Source organism: Salvelinus namaycush, chromosome 34, assembly GCF_016432855.1.
Source record: "Salvelinus namaycush isolate Seneca chromosome 34, SaNama_1.0, whole genome shotgun sequence".
In the NCBI taxonomy this organism is placed as follows: Eukaryota; Metazoa; Chordata; class Actinopteri; order Salmoniformes; family Salmonidae; genus Salvelinus; species Salvelinus namaycush.
This window is the reverse complement of record NC_052340.1, coordinates 18,574,642-18,591,802: the sequence shown is the minus strand read 5'-3', so window position 1 is coordinate 18,591,802 and position 17,161 is coordinate 18,574,642. Positions and strand designations below refer to the sequence as shown.

The following is a 17,161-nucleotide window of genomic DNA, read 5'->3' as shown; positions in this document are numbered from 1 at the left end:
CTTGATCCTCTTCTCCTTCTCCCGACGACGTGCGTTACATTTACGTTCTCCATCAGAGGACAAGTTGAGGTTAGTTCATGACTTCTTATTGATCTTTGGGATCCAGTATATTGTCATGAATTGTTGTTCTGTGTGCATATCAAGGCGTTGTTTTCCTCAACATTTCAGATTTGCAGACATAGACCATTCCTCAAGCAGGCCACACTGAAAAATGCAGAATCTGACCGACCTTCCAGGCAATGCCATCAACTCACATAAGAGCCTGTCTGATAATCAAGGTGTGTGTGGTGATCCCTTTCTTCTGCATCTTTCTCAACTGCATCGTGGTCATGCTGCACACATTTGCCTCCCACAGACAGTTCCTGGACAACTCCCGATACATCCTGTTTGCCTACATGCTGATCAATGACACTCTGCAGCTCCTATCCTCTGTCCTCCTCTTCCTCTTCATTGTTGGCAACGTGAAGTACGCTATCGTCTACTGTGCCCCTCTACACTTCTTCTCCACTGCCACCGTCCACAACACCCCTCTGATCCTGGCAGCTATGTCCCTGGAGCGCTACGTGGCCATCTTCTATCCTCTGCAGTGCTCAGCCGCCTGGCACGCTGACCGTATCTGGATCATCATCCTGTGGCTGGTCAGCTGCATCCTGCCCATTGTGGACTTCTTTCTGGGAGAGCCTCAGCCTGGCGTGATCGTCCTCTCCACCCTGGTGCTCTGCAGAACCATGGTCCTCAACTCGTCCCCAATCCAGACACTGTTTAAGATGTCCCTGAATGGGCTGTTCTTCACGGTGGTATTGGCCATCATCATGTTCACCTACATGAGGATCCTGCTGGAGACCAGGAAGATGAGTCAGGACCGGGCGTCGGTGACCAAGGCCATGCATACAGTGCTGCTCCACGGCTTTCAGCTGCTTCTGTGCATGATCGCCTTCACCCACCCGGTCACAGAGAGCCTCATCAGTATGCACGCTGGTTGGCTGGTCGAGCACATCACCTTCAAGTACTTCTGCTTCATTTTGCTGCCCCGCTTCCTCAGCCCAATTATCTACAGCCTGAGAGATGAGAGCCTGTCCTGTGCTGCTCACACAAACACAGGATCAGTCCCAGAGGCCCGGCCACCAAGCCCAGGGTCAAAATAACTGGTCCCGAAGTGGAACCACTGGTTAAATCAATGTTTTTATTTGAATCTGTACAGACTAGTAGCCTGTTTTATGTTAAAAAGAGTAAAACCCTGGCTGGATGACAGCCATAATGTCATTATAAAGCTGTTGTCTTTTAACACTTATATTTGTTGGTTGCTATCTAACAAAACTGTACATTTTTCTTGAAACAGAGAGGCTTGCTTTGGAATAGAGAAGATTTCTTCACAATTTGAAAAGACTTTCAGAAACCGTAAACTCGTACGCTAGGTGTCACTGTAATTCCAAATTTATCAAGAGGTGCATCTTGGTTCACCGCACTAGCAGTGGTGGAGAAAGTACTAAATTGTCATACTTGAGTAAAAGTAAAGATACCTTAATAGAAAATGACTGAAGTAAAAGTAAAGTTACTGTAGATTCTATTCGATTAAATAGATTGAAAATGTACGTTAAACATCATAGCATAGTTGAAAGATATGTGTTGCATAGAAACATGAAGTGGGTGGCCAGCAGAGATAGATTGGATGGGCTGAGGGAAGCTGAGTGTTGGTATGTGGAATTGAGACAAGTGGGAGTGGAGTTGCTGTGTGAGAGAGATAATGAGGGTCAAAAGATAAAGGGGGAAAAATAGTCAAAATAAAACATAATAAAAGTATATTTGAATGACACTAAGTGGCAGTGTTTTTACAACTAATGCCTGTTTGCCTGAGGCTGATGCCGTGCAGGTGTTTGTACACATGCATATACACACACTCTCATTCAAATAAACACATACAAGAACACACACATACATGTAATAGTGCCAGACATGCACACAAACATATACAGTTGGCATTGCTGTTATGATTTCAGTTGTCCTTGATGTCCTTTGTTTTAAATTTATTATTTTGTTTAATTTTTTTTGCATTGTTGTTTGCTGTTTTCTTCTGTATTTTCCTTTTTTCTCTTTAGTTCTTCTCTTGGTTGTTGGTGCATTGGGGGGGTTCTTGGGGGTGGGGAATGGAATTAATTGTATTTTTTACAATTACAATCCGGGGGGGACTGTGGGAGGGGTCTCGAATGGTTGAGGGACAGCTATTGGGGAACTGTGGGGGGATCTTGGAGGGTTCGGTTGTCACAAGATTGTGATCATGAAAAAGGAAACTATGACATATATTTTATATCACTATCATGCACACGCACCCTCACACATAAGGATGGCTCTGTTGCGGAAAGACTGATACGTGTTTGATCGTGTCTTGATGCTGTATTGTTTGTCCTTCATGTTCTAATACTTTAATGTTATCCCTTCCTTGTGTTTTTTGTAATAAAAAATAAAAAATAAATAAAATAAAAAGTAAAGTTACCCAGTAAACTACCTTTTGAGTAAAAGTCTAAAAGTACATGGTTTTAAATATACTTAACTATCAAAAGTAAATGGAATTGCTCAAATGTACTTAAGTATCAAAAGTAAAAGTATAAATCATTTCAAATTCCTTAAATTAAGCAAACCAGAAGGCACAACTAAAACATTTTTTTTATTGAGAGATGGCCAGGGGCACACTACAACACTCAGACATCATTTACAAACAAAGCATTTGTTTTTAGTGAGTCAGCCAGATCAGAGGCAGTAGGGATGACCAGGGATGTTCTCTTGATAAGTGTGTGAATTGGACCATTTTCCTGTCAAAATGTAACGAGTACTTTTGGGTGTCAGGGAAAATGTATGGAGTAAAAAGTACATTATTTTCTTTAGGAATGTAGAGAAGTATAATTTGCCAAAAATCTAAATAGTAAAGTACAGATACACAAAAAAACTACTTAAATAGTACGTTATAGTACTTTTACATAAGTACTTTACACCACTGCGCACTGGTTGAATGTGTGCCCATAGGAAGACGGTCAGTTTCTTTGGCGAAATAAGAACACTGATATCTAAAGCAGTAAGGGTTAGATTATTTGATATTCAGAGTTGTTATAAAATCATTTAATTAGACTAATATATGTTGAGTAGAATGCAGGGACTGGGCACATTTACGCATGACAATTCCAAAGGGAAACTGTTGCAATACGTTTTGAGCAAATCCAAATCCTAAAATACCTAATGTAATACGATTGTTCATTAATCATGCAACTTAATATATGAGATTGTTATTGTTGAACCATTCCTCTTGATGACAGATGATGTGAAGTGGTGAAAGCTGATCTCTCAGGTGTGAGCAGCACGCATTGTTGAGAAAGAACAGTGCGGAGAATCACACAGAACCGCAGGACCGAGCTAAGCTTTCCCGTAGGGCAGGTTTGAGTGGTTTCAAACAAGAAACTGCGCTACATTTAACACATTTAAAGCAAGACCCATTGATAGAGATTAAAGTTGACAAAAAATCTATCGCAAGCCTAGGCAACTTTTTAAACGTCATCGAGGGCATCATACGCGCGCAAAATGCAAAATTATTTCAAATCCATTTACTCAGTCTGTGTTATAATCAATATGATTTTGATACCATTATCTTTTGGTGAGATGTATACGTCATTATTGAACGTCAAACAAGCCATCATTGTTGAAAGACAACTTATTGATCATTTAGAAACTTATATTGAACACGAATCGGAGAGACTTGAAGACATCAAAAGGTGAGTAACAGACAGGGAACGTTGTCATGATGCACGTGTGCTTGATAGCTTATCACTCATTTATGTTGTAGGCTTAATTATTAAGGTTTAGAGTGTGTGGTTTTAGAAAGAGAGAGAACAAATATTGCTAAATAATTGTGTCTAAAAATTAGTAAGCTATATGTTTGGGCTATGTGTTCTTTATTGTATGTTGTTCCATATAATTTCACGATAGGCTACGATTATCTTCATACTTAGGCCTTTGTATTCCTTCAGAACATATGCCATTGATGAATCACCTCCATCCTTTAGGTAACTTTAGAAGGAACTTAACATTATAATGACTAATTACTAATGTTAAGTTCCTTCTAAAACCTATCAAAACTCAAGATGCGTTCTATACTGATTTAGGGGCAGTTTGATTTCAATGTAAAACCTCATGCATATATCATTGCATGGTTGTCTCCCCCCTGTTCATCTACCATGGTATCACCATAGGGTGATATTCTCTCTAAACCTTTAGCACTTATAGACTCTTTCTGCAGGTTTTATGCAAAGGTGTCAGAATTGCACAGTGAGGTGTACAATGGACCATCAGCTGCTATGGCAAACCCCTTGGTGGCGTTTACTCTTATCAAGCGCTTGCAGTCCGAGTGGATTAATCTGATCTACAGTGATGAAGCACAAGAGAACACCCAAGGTTGTTTCCCTTTATGACTCTCTTTAAAAACAAATCTGGTCCTTACAACTGACATAACCTGGGACATAAGTTTGACAAAGGTCCATCACCACTTTTTGTGTTCTGTCGTCACCCCACCCCCACTCGCTCCCCCCGTGTTGTGTTTCAGCCTTCAGGTCCGGTTACGAGGAGGTGGAGGAGGAGGGAAGCTTGCCAAAACTGGAGGACCTTCAGGGGGCGGCCAATGGGTTGATGAGACTGCAGGATGTGTATGCCCTTCAAGTGGGGGGACTTGTGAGAGGTCACTTCCAGAGGATCACTAACGGCAACCCCATTGACATCTACAGTCCCACAATATATGTTCTTCTTTCTGGGGATGACTGCTTCCTGGTTGGGAAGGTAAGCCACCAATAACTCACCCATTTAATCATTGGCTGCACTTGATTCTCCACCCTTCTCCTCTTGCACACTGTCTCGTATAGATCTAACAATGATGAAAGCTCCCTCCAGCCAATGGTTACACAAATCCCACACGTAAGCTGAACAGGCATAAGCACTTCTTCATTCCCATGTCCATCATACCTGAACGTCAATAGTACGCCACTGACTAAGGGAATGTACAATATGTATTACTTACAGTATGTGGCTTTATGAGAAGTGTGTATGATAAGGGTAATGTGCAATGTATGTGTTGTGTTGAGTGTGTAATGTACAGTGTCTTTTGGGTCCTGGTCAAAAGTAGTGCACAATAAAGGGAATAGGGTGACATTTGGAGACATTTGGAAGACGGACAAAGTCTTCCTCCTGATGAGTCACTCCTCAATGGATCCTACTGTTTATGTACAGTGGCACTGTGTGGGAGAGACAGTATGGAAAATACATCATATCTGTTTAGGGAAGTCTAAGAATGTGGAGTAAGGGCCTTTGCCTTCACTTGTGCTAACACCAGGATTATCTGACTGTGACCATGTGTAAACAGATGCTCCGTTTGGCATGTTGCATGCAGTAATAGTTCGTCAACTGCACTTTTGTGGTGGCTAAAACCTAGTTGTTAAAACCAGCAGGGTTATCTAAGGGTTAGCTATATTTGTCACGTTTCCAGGGCCCGTACAAAGCCTCAGCCACCATCAACAATCATAGTACTACATTTACTTTACGTCGCTCTCTTTTCTCTACAGCTCTAGATGTGAGAGAATGATATTTACAATGCTGAAAAGGTGTTTACTCTTTCCTTCCAACATATATTTTGAGTATGGTGTATGACTGTTCAGGAAATGAATGTGTCTCAATTTGTCATTATAAAAGCTTTCTGTTGTTTTCTAATGCTAACATTCTGTTGTTGTATTGTAGGTTGCCTATGAGTTGGAGGACTACTACCACTCAGTGCAGTGGCTGGAGGAGTCAGTGCGTCTTTTCCGAAGGGCAGGGGGGGAATGGAGCCCAGAGAATGAGGGAACTCTGGAAGATGCTCTGGATCACCTGGCCTTCTCTCACTTCAAGGTGTGTCTATTTTGCACATAGAAATACAAGTTATTTTGATTTTGAATGTGATTCTTTATAAAATAGACCTACTGGTTGAAAATAGTATTTGTGGACAGATGTGATTCTTTCAGCATTTTGTTGACCAAATTTTACTTTTTTTGTTTTGCTTCAGACAGGAAACATCTCCTATGCACTGAGTCTCTCTCAGGAGTTGTTGAACCATGGTAAGCCTGTCTAGTTAAAGCATCCCACTATAGAGTGGCCTGGGGTGGTCCAGCGGTCTAAACTGCTGCCTCTGGATCGCACATAGTATGTTCCGTTGCGAGCATGGGTTTTACTCCGACCCACTTCCTTTCTCTTTATCCTGTCCAATAAAAATAACATTCTGAAAAAGGAGTGGGACTGCCCCAATCCATAAAAAAACATCCCACTACATATATCATGGTCACCATCTGCTTTGTATATCAGCCTATTTCCCCATACGGTAGCTGAACCCTGAAGTACTATATACTTACTGTGCATAATGCAGACGTGGACCTGGACCTTACAATTCAGGCCTCCTTTTAATAATACTACATACATTGACCAGGAAAACATCTGTACTGCTGCTTGTTTCTATTTTACCAACTGGACGTTGTGATTTGTTTCTCCAAACTCATGGTATCATATTGATGGTAATTACATGATTCCCTTCCTGAAGATCCCATGAACAGGAGAGTTTTGAAGAATGTAGAGAAGTATGAGCGACTGCTTGTTGACAATCCACCATCACTGAGCGCTGACACTGGGTTGAAGAGGCCCAACACCACCTATCTACGGACAAGGAACACCTACGAGAGACTGTGTCGGACACAGGGCACTCCGGTATACTCATCTATGATATTGTAATCTCCTCCACCCAGCCGGCTATATGCGGTAGCAATTGAGCGATACATTTGCTTTTAGAAATGCTCCAAACAGCAACTGAAATCATACTGTCCTTTTACATGTACGACACCACATGAGCCACCATATGTGGAAAACTAAGACTTGGCTACATTCTGGAGCTCATAGAGAACGAAAATATTTTTTAAGTTCTGAGGATGAAAATAAAATACTGCTGCTTTCTTCCCATGTTTCGGATCCAGTAATGACTTCAGATGCCCTTCTCTCCTCACAGCCAATGCGTTATGAAAACCCCCGGCTGTTCTGTGACTATTTCAACAATGACAGTCCTGGGCTACTACTGCAGCCAATCAGACGGGAGTTGCTGTGCCTGCAGCCGTATGTGGTCCTCTACCACAGCTTCATCACTGACTCAGAGGCAGAGCGCATCAGGGACCTCGCCCAGACAGGGGTGAGTGTCTATCTACTGTCATGGTGTCGCACCTTTTACTCAGAAAAGGCCTATCAGGGCAGTATGTATCAAGCATCTCGGATAAGAAGTGTTGATCTAGGATCCAGTCCTCCCTGTCTCGTCTTATTCATTATGATCTTAATAAAGGCTAAATGGATCCTAACTCAGCCATCCAACTCTGTGACGCTTGATGCATATGGCCCCAGATTCCATTGTCATAACATTGATTCTGATTACCACATTCACTTTCCAAGTCCATTCAAAATGATGAGTGTCTTTTAAATAACATAACTGATAGAAGAGACCGTCCTGTGTCATGATTAGTTTTTGCGCATATGAAGCATTATTAAATGCGTTACCATGTCAACGGCCTATTGTAACGATAGTCTATATCGTCCTCCTCATCGGACGAGGAGAGGCGAGAAGGATCGGACCAATACGCAGAGTGGTTAGTTTCCATAGTGATTTAATATACACGAAAACAAATATGCGATACAAAATAACCAAAATGAAACTACCGTTACCGTCCCGTGTGGCGAAACACTAACAAGTAACAAACACCCACAAAACACACGTGAAACCCCGGCTGCCTAAGTATGATTCTCAATCAGGGACAACGATTGACAGCTGCCTCTGATTGAGAATCATACCAGGCCGAACACACAAAACCCCAACATAGAAAACAACACATAGACAACCCACCCAACTCACGCCCTGACCATACTAAATAAATACAAAACAAGAGAAAACAGGTCAGGAACGTGACACCTATTTTATGATTCCAGTAAAGATCGTGTAGAAGAGTGACTCTACACACAGAACACTGTTCGTTTTGGCTCTGCTGGGATAACGGTTATTTTAGGAAATTTCCAATCTGCTTTTTTCCCCTGGGGTCTGGCTGCTTAGACTACCACTGAGGTGCTAGTTTTTCACCCAAGTAATAGTTACAGCTTAGATTACATTGGCAGGCTATGATAGGATTTTCATCATATAGTAATCTTTCTATTCTTGCATGTTTGTGATCTCAAATACTTCATCTATCAAGGGCTTTAGAAAGGCTCAGTCTCTGTTCTGTGACCTGGTTGCAATATTTACAAATATTAACAAATAAGTGATAATGCCTGAGAAGCCGGTGTTTGTTGGATATATTGGCACCGGTGTTAGGCCCGAGAACAAGCCGGCAAACAGTGCCAATATATCCAACAAACACCGGCTTTGAGGACATAATCACTTTTATTCAACTGGTTACCAGCATATTCAAATAATGATTGACATATTTTCATTAAAAAACGTTATTTTGATGAATTTATTCGTACGATTTCATCCTTCCACAAGATATAGTCCCGACACAAATCTAGGGTTGCTAGAGACGCAACCCTTTCGTTCGTTCTTTTTGTTCTGTATCTATGGACGCGACCCAGTCGTTCGTTCTAAGTGTTCAATTGCCATACAGAATAACAACAGTAGCTGCATTTGTTTAAGCTGTTTTCTAGTGACATTTATTTGGATACATCCATAACAATGAGCTAATGAGCCACGATTTTGCCTGGCATAGAAAATGTGCTCTCTCGTTAGGACACTGTTGTTTAGAAGAGCTAGCCAACAACATAGCTAACACAATCACTTCAAACTGAAGCTGGAAAGACTGCAAACTAGTTGCACTTCGTTTCGTTTGACCTTTTTCAATTGATACTTCTTTGTATTCATCTATAAAAACGATGCCAGCTGATTCATGATTTCGACTGGCTGAGAAACGCTGCCTGCCTCTCTCTCTCTCGTCTCGACTCCCGACCCCTACACGTTCATTACATTACTGTGGGACAGTTGGAGATCGAATTTGAATATTGAAACAATGACAGTGAGGTTTATACAAATCTCCGCTGTTGAAAACTAAATATTAGTCTAAAAGAAATGTGAGATAATGTCTAGATTCTTTTTGTAGTGGAGATCAAGATTATAAATTGCTTGGCTGGGCTGATGAGACAGTGGATTGCGCAGTCAGATGGAACAGAGTAAATGGGCATTTAAACGTCATAGATTTAGCCGGTGGCAATTTGTGGAATATAGACACCAGCTGGAATGCGCTTTTAACTAATCAGTATTCAGGATTAGACCCACCCGTTGTATAAAATCTGATAATGCATGCCAAAAAGAGCTGAAATTTGTCCATCAAGCTGGTTTGAAAGAATAACTTCTGTCACGCCCTGACCTTAATTATCTCTGTTTTCTTTATTATTTTGGTTAGGTCAGTGTGTGACAAGGGTGGGTATGCTAGTTTTGTATTGTCTAGGTTTTTTTGTATGTCTAGGGGTTTTGGTAGTCTAGGTATATGTATGTCTATGGTTGCCTGAATTGTTTCCCAATCATAGGCAGCTGTTTACCGTTGTCTCTGATTGGGGATCATATTTAGGTTGCCATTTTCCCTTTTGGTTTTGTGGATTCTTGATGTATGTTTAGTTGCCTGTCTGCACTATCCATATTAGCTTCACGGTTCGTTTTGTTATTTTGTTCGTTTGTTCAGTGTTCGTTCTTTTAATAAAGAAGAATGTACGCTTACCACGTTGCGCCTTTGTCTCCTCCTTACGACGGCCGTGACAACTTCTGAGTCTGCGTTGTACTGATGGGCTAATTTTAATGACTGGAATGGAATTAATGGAACGGTATCAAACACAAACATATGGAAACAACGTTTGACTTCGCTCCGTTTATTCAATTTCAGCCATTACAATGAGACTGTCCTCCTACAACTCCTCCCACTAGCGTCCATTGGCTGACTCAGTTTTTCTGGCGACATTCTGTAACCCAAATTATCTCCTAGATTTTGGGATGTTTTGGCATTGTTCAACAGGTTTTCCACCCCTTCTTCAAATTAAAATCCCTCCACTCATTATGTCAACATTTCATGGCGCTCTGGTGGGTTGATTAAAACCAGGCCTGGCCTGTGTCTCAAATGGCACCCTATTCCCTATATAGTGCACTACAAAAGTAGCACACTATATAGGGAATAGGGTGCCATTTGGGACTTGCAGCTGGAGTATTAGTCATTTGGAGCCTGGAGCACATGCAGTACTCCTTGCCCTGAGCACATAGACACATACATCATTGCCTGAGCATTGGTATTCAGGTGTTCATGCTTCGCTCCAAGGGTTTACTATTAGCTGTCTAGTTCAAAGTATTTAGAGAGGGTGTAGATAGAAATGGCAGTCAAAGTTACTGCTGTATAAAATGATTGAGTATTGAAAGTTTTCTTTCTTTTTGTGCCATAAGTTAAGGAGATCTGTGGTGGCATCTGGAGAGGAACAGGCTACTGCAGAGTATCGCATCAGCAAGAGGTATTACTATCAGAAACATGTCACTATTAAATATATAGTTTACAGTTCCTTTTCATAACACTGAAAGCAGTAATAAAAGCACCAGCAGAACAATGCACCCTCACAGCAACCAGTGAATATACTGTATAACACTATGAAATGCTTGGGCTAATTTTATGGTGCACATGTGATTTTCAGGCTTATTAGTTATAACATGTAATGTATGATAGTTTACTGTGGGATAAACTTTAACCTTTGAATGGAAAGTAGCTGAACACCTCTGGAACCTACAGTATCAGTGGAAGGTGAAGTGTACATTATTGTTTTACATCAGGTAGCACGACGAGTCAATCTGCATTGATCGGTTGAGGACTGCACATCAAGTAGGAATGACGCCACCTGTCAGAAGACAGAGTGTACATAACATCAGGTCGAGCTCAAACCAAGACAGTAACATTATCTGTATTATGAGAGTTTGTGTTTTGTTTTTCAGTGCATGGCTAAAGGACACAGCCCACCCTATCATTGGGAGGCTGGACCAGAGAATCACCTTGCTCACAAGTCTCAATGTGCAGCCTCCATATGCAGAGTACCTCCAAGTGGTGAACTATGGGATTGGAGGACACTATGAACCTCATTTTGACCATGCAACGGTGAGTGGGTTTCTCTATCTTTAGAACAGTACATCTTGAATAAACCCTACATTTACTAAATTAATTAACACTTCATGCAATAGTGAACCCTCATTTTGTGTGTTAGTGTTGAGTGATGGGCTGTGTCCCAAACGTCACCCTATTTCCTAGTACAGGGGTTCCTAAACTTTTACACTCTTCACCCTTCCAGCATATTACTTTAATTTAACTAGTCAGTTAAGAACCAAATTCTTATTTACAATGACAGCCTAGGAACAATGGGTTAACTGCCTTGTTCAGGGGCAGAACGACAGACTTTTACCTTGTCAGCTTGGGGATTCGATCTAGCAACCTTTCGGTTACCCAACGCTCTAACCACTAGGCTACCTGTCACCCCCCCTGCATTGGGGAACGTCCCGCGCCCCCCCTGTGCGCGCCACGTCTATTTCTATGGGCACAAGCCCTGTTCATTCCACAAACTGCTCACACCCCTCTTGCTGGCAGAGAGAACATTTTGCAGGTTTAAAGCTTATTTTCTGTAATTATACACATTTTGTCATGGCTGTAGAGAAAATTTTGCTGTTTTAAAGGAAATTTTCTGGCAATTCTATAGATTTTGCCATGTCTAATGTGTATTCGTGTGATATTTGAGTGACTCGAACATTAATCCAAAATCTATGGATTAAAAAACCTAGCTACAAAACGTCAGCTGACATGGGCTAGTTGATCTGAACATTTCTGACAAGATATAAATAGCTCTCTAAGGTCTGCAATAACTGACATGACAACTTATTTTGGGGAGGGGGACCCTCGCTCCACTGTTTGGAAACCACTGCCCTAGTACACTACTTTTGACCAGGGCTCATAGTTCTCTGGTCGAAAGTAGTGCTCTGTACAGGGAAATAGGGTGCCATTTGAGACGTAGCCATGGTAAGGACATGATATATTTATATGTACTATTTTCTACATGTAACCAGTCAGCATCAAGCCCCCTTTTTAGGCTCAACACTGGGAATCGAGTGGCAACCTTCATGATATACGTACGTGTTTTATCTTGTTATCCTGTTATGTGCATGCTTGTCTCATTTGTGGATATACATTAAAGGCATCTTTGGAGATACTGTACGCTATATCGCTTCAATCAGAATTAGAATTCAGTATTTTCTTATTGAAATTGCAATGAGATGTCAAACTTCAAGTTAAGGTGGTATGAAAAAGAATGTCTGCTTGTGAGATTTGGACAAACTCCACACTCCTTATTCCGGCATGGATGGCTTTTCTTTTAACGTGCGCACAGTGGCTAGACTAGACACAACTCAGTGAGAATGTTGTCATCCTCCACAGCTCAGTTCTGTGGACGCAGGTGGGTCCACAGCCTTCATCCACGCTAACTTTAGCGTTCCTGTTGTGGAGGTAAATGCACTGCTCACATCAGCTGCTGGCTAAACTTGTTCTGTGTCCCAAATGGCACCCTATTCCCTACAGAGTGCACTACTTGTTACCAGTCTGTTTGTCAAAAGTAGTGCACTCTATAGGTAATAGAATTCTATTTTGGACATGGGCTTTACCTTCTTGTTTACCCATCAAAATTGCTTCAAGCCAGAACACATACCCTCCTAAACCTTCACTCTGTGCATGTGTTAATATGGCATCAAGAATAATAAGAGATTCTTTCCTCAGAAAGGTCACATCATTTCTTAAGATGTTTGGAGTAGGACTGTTCTTATGACAGTAGGCCTGATGAGTAAAGAGGAGCCATAGGCAGTGTCCCAAATGGCACCCAATTCTCTTTATAGTGTAGTACTTTTGACCAGGGCCCTGGTGTGGTGTTTGGTTTAATAAATGAGCTGCTGTTGAAAAGACACAGGACCTCACTAGGTTTTAACCTATCAATCTGGATTTTATTGAGGTTTCACTTCCTATCCTCAAGTGTTAGAAAAAATCTCTCTCACTGGGCACCTTTTCCCTCATATCAATGTCAAATATGTTGTACTTGGAGCACAGCTATGCACGTGGGATTTTAACATACATATATATACAACATTTCATTTTCATTGAGGTACAATGGCTTAGGATTGTCAAGTAGAGGAGGAGACCATACAAATTCCAGACACGATTTGAAATGTTTTGTTCCAATGTTTTTAGTGACACATTTCCAATGTCTCTTGTGTTCCAGAATGCTGCCCTATTCTGGTGGAACCTCCATAGGAACGGTCAAGGAGATGGGGACACTCTGCATGCTGGCTGCCCTGTCCTTGTTGGGGACAAATGGGGTAAGAGGCTTTAATGAGACAACCGGGAACTCCACATAGTTCCTATAGAAAAACACACGTACAGTGAGCAGTGTCAGATGTGGAAAGCTAAGGACCCTACGTCTATTCCAGTAGCCCCTGCCTGTCATACTGAAGTCACAGCAGGAGCCTGGGGCCACATCTGCACTGCATTATACAGATAGAGTTGGGGACAATATAGCGAAGAGGTCAGGCACTGAGCACAGCTCTGGGATGCTAAACATGTGGGCCTCCATTCCACATCATTTAACTCCATCCTGGATCCCACAGTCAGTGACAAGGCTAAAGGAAACGCAGAGGGGAATCAGTCATTATGTGAGTGGCTGCATCTGAGAGACACTTAAACGAGAAAGTATATACTTTTTATTTTTTATTTTACTGTGTGTTCATGTATTTGAACTAAGATTATAACAAGGCCCCATTTCCCATTATTGACTGCCTCGCCTGGTTCACTAACTACTTCTCAGATAGAGTTCAGTGTGTCAAATCGGAGGGCCTGTTGTCCGGACCTCTGGCAGTCTCTATGGGGGTGCCACAGCGTTCAATTCTCAGGCCGACTCTCTTCTCTGTATACATCAATGATGTCGCTCTTGCTGCTGGTGATTCTTTGATCCACCTCTACGCAGACGACACCATTCTGTATACATCTGGCCCTTCTTTGGACTCTGTGTTAACAAACCTCCAAACGAGCTTCAACGCCATACAACACTCTTTCCGTGGCCTCCAACTGCTCTTAAATGCTAGTAAAACGAAATGCATGCTCTTCAACCGTTCGCTGCCCGCACCTGCCCGCCCGACTAGCATCACTACTCTGGACGGTTCTGACTTAGAATATGTGGACAACTATAAATACTTAGGTGTCTGGCTAGACTGTAAACTCTCCTTCCAGACTCACATTAAGCATCTCCAATCCAAAGTTAAATCTAGAATCGGCTTCCTATATCGCGACAAAGCCTCCTTCACTCATGCTGCCAAACATATCCTCGTAAAACTGACTATCCTACCGATCCTTGACTTCGGCGATGTCATTTACAAAATAGCCTCCAACATTCTACTCAGCAAATTGGATGCAGTCCATCACAGTGGCATCCGTTTCGTCACCAAAGCCCCATATACTACCCACCACTGCGACCTGTATGCTCACGTTGGCTGGTCCTCGCTACATATTAGTCGCCAAACCCACTGGCTCCAGGTCATCTATAAGTCTTTGCTAGGTAAAGCTCCGCCTTATCTCAGCTCACTGGTCACCATAGCAACACCCACCCGTAGCACGCGCTCCAGCAGGTATATTTCACTGATCATCCCCAAAGCCAACACCTACTTTGGCTGCCTTTCCTTCCAGTTCTCTGCTGCCAATGACTGGCACGAATTGCAAAAATCACTGAAGTTGGAAACTTGTATCTCCCTCACTAACTTTAAGCGTCAGCTGTCAGAGCAGCTTACCGATCGCTGCAGCTGTACACAGCCCATCAGTAAATAGCCCATCCAACCAACTACCTACCTCATCCCCGTATTTGTTTTTGTTTTTCTGCTCTTTTGCACACCAGTATTTCCACTTGCACATCCTCATCTGCACATATATCACTCCAGTGTAAATTGCTAAATTCTATTGGCCTATTTATTGCCTTACCTCCTTACTTCATTTGTTCACACTGTATACAGATTTTTTTCTATTGTGTTAATGACCGTACGTTTGTTTATGTGTAACTCTGTGTTGTTTTTGTCGCACTGCTTTGCTTTATCTTGGCCAGGTCGCAGTTGTAAATGAGAACTTGTTCTCAACTGGCCTACCTGGTTAAATAAAGGTGAAATTTAAATAAAAAAAATTAAGTAAAAAAATTGATGGCTCTATACAAGGGATCTATATAAAACTGTGTGTCTACACTTTTTGGGGATTTTAATGTCAGTGAATATTTAACAACTCTTTTTTACACACCTATATATTATATGTTATGTTTATTTGACTACTCTGTGACATACACTACTAACACATACTCTCTGTTGTCCATGCCCTGTTCCAGTGGCTAACAAATGGATCCATGAGCACGGCCAGGAGTTCCAGAGACGCTGCAGCCCAAATCCTGAGGAGTGAGAAGAGAGAAAGCAGCTGCTGGGACCACTTGGAGTACAAGAACCAGCCTCCACAATGGAGCCGTGCGCGCCACGCAGGCAGAGAGGGAGGGAACGAGAGAGGGAGCAAGAGAGGGCATGCGAGAGCGCTTGAGGCTGGGGGAGGGGAAGGCAGCCAAAGAGCAGCCTGCATCTGTGATTGGAGCTTCAGGCACAAGGGAACGAGGAGCACAGACACTGCTGGAGGGGGCTGGAATGGCAGGGGGCTGACTTGGTTTTGGGAAGGAGGAGGTGGTGGTGGGGGAGGAGGGCATTTGGCAATCAGCCCCAAAGGCAGAGTGGCCTCTTGCTCCTACTCCCCAGTCAGTCCCTGCTGGAGCAGAGAGAGCGAGAGAGGCCTCTACACTCACACACTGGGCTGGTTTCAGTTAATGCTGCTAGGCTGTTTGTCAGTTTGTTTGAAAATAAATGTAAAAATAAGTATAATGCAGCCTTTTGAAAACTGATGCACTGAATCTGTCAGGATACGCTTCACACGGACTGATCTCATTAGCACAGCGCTGATCTTTACCATCAGAATTGAGTTAGAATTATATTTCTCTAACCATCTCACACCTTAAGAATGTAGTTAAGAGCAGCGCTGTGATTGAGGAAAAAGGTTATTGGGACTTTTTCCCATTCATGCTGTCAGTTCAGGAAACCAAAGGAGATGAGGTAGTCGTCTCTCCCACTGAGCGGCTTGCTGACATTTGGTGTGCTCTCTATTGCTCATCTCCTTGTAGCTAATGGGGTGCATATGAGTCAAACCTGTTGTGTCTTCTAGCTCCCATTCAGAGGCATAATTAATTAGTCATGGTCTGTAAAACAGATGATTGGATGAATGCATCTGCTTTAGTACAGAGTCTCTGACCTCACTACAAATCCTGGGTATCTAGCTGCATACCAGCCAGCAAAAATATGTGTTTGTATGTAGGTCAAAACACCTCTGAAAAGAGTGCATACCAGCTTTCACACCTAGTCTATGAGGGAGTGAGGAGTGAAATGTACTGTCGGCTCCCTCTCTTTGGGCTGGGTGCTGCCTTTTGAGTGACAGGGACTGTTGAAGGGAGAGGGGTTCAACAAGGATAATATCTCTGCCTGCTGGGATGTAAGGAAGTATTCCCTCCGGTGCACAACCCCGTACCACCCCTACCCTTTAGACACACACACCACACACAGATACAAACACAGAGGTCGTATACTAAAGGAATGCTACATTCTCCCAGCTGCATTCCTTAACAGTAGACCTTGACTGTTCCCCCTGGAGTGGATTGACAGGAGGCCCATGTTTGATAAAATGCATGGAGGATGGAGGTTATGCCTTTGGCGTTTCTCCAACCAAGAACATTTCTATTCTATGGAATTCTCAAACTTTATATGATTTCAAAATAAATAACTTCAACAAAAATATGTGTCTGCCTCATTACTAAGCAGTTAAAACAAAACATACAAAAAATTATATTTACTATGCGTACATTCCGCAGACTATTTATAGTTGACCTGTCTAAAATGTGAGCACAGGACACGTACAGTTGAAGTCGGAAGTTTACATACACCTTAGCCAAATACATTTAAACTCAGTTT

The 17,161-nt window shown here is 42.3% G+C and overlaps 1 protein-coding gene and 1 pseudogene across 1 annotated transcript; both read left to right on the top strand.

Moving 5' to 3' along the window:
* Positions 1 to 211: 211 nt before the first annotated feature.
* LOC120028409 lies at positions 212 to 1,145 on the top strand (annotated as a pseudogene).
* Positions 1,146 to 3,615: 2,470 nt separating this feature from the next.
* On the top strand, positions 3,616 to 15,560 carry LOC120028408 (prolyl 4-hydroxylase subunit alpha-3-like). The gene is made up of 13 exons (XM_038973636.1): positions 3,616 to 3,758; positions 4,283 to 4,437; positions 4,586 to 4,815; positions 5,767 to 5,916; positions 6,071 to 6,122; positions 6,599 to 6,762; positions 7,058 to 7,234; positions 10,502 to 10,566; positions 11,039 to 11,198; positions 12,155 to 12,217; positions 12,522 to 12,590; positions 13,354 to 13,450; positions 15,490 to 15,560. Exons 1-13 carry the CDS (start codon positions 3,616 to 3,618, stop codon positions 15,558 to 15,560), a joined length of 1,596 nt encoding a protein of 531 aa, XP_038829564.1.
* Positions 15,561 to 17,161: the final 1,601 nt, after the last annotated feature.

Coding starts and splice junctions, on each gene's coding strand:
- LOC120028408 (XM_038973636.1), top strand. CDS start 3,616: ATGATTTTGATACCATTATCTTTTGGTGAGATGTATACGTCATTATTG. Junction 5,917..6,070: donor TGGCCTTCTCTCACTTCAAG/GTGTGTCTATTT, acceptor GTTTTGCTTCAG/ACAGGAAACATCTCCTATGC. Junction 13,451..15,489: donor CCTTGTTGGGGACAAATGGG/GTAAGAGGCTTT, acceptor GCCCTGTTCCAG/TGGCTAACAAATGGATCCAT.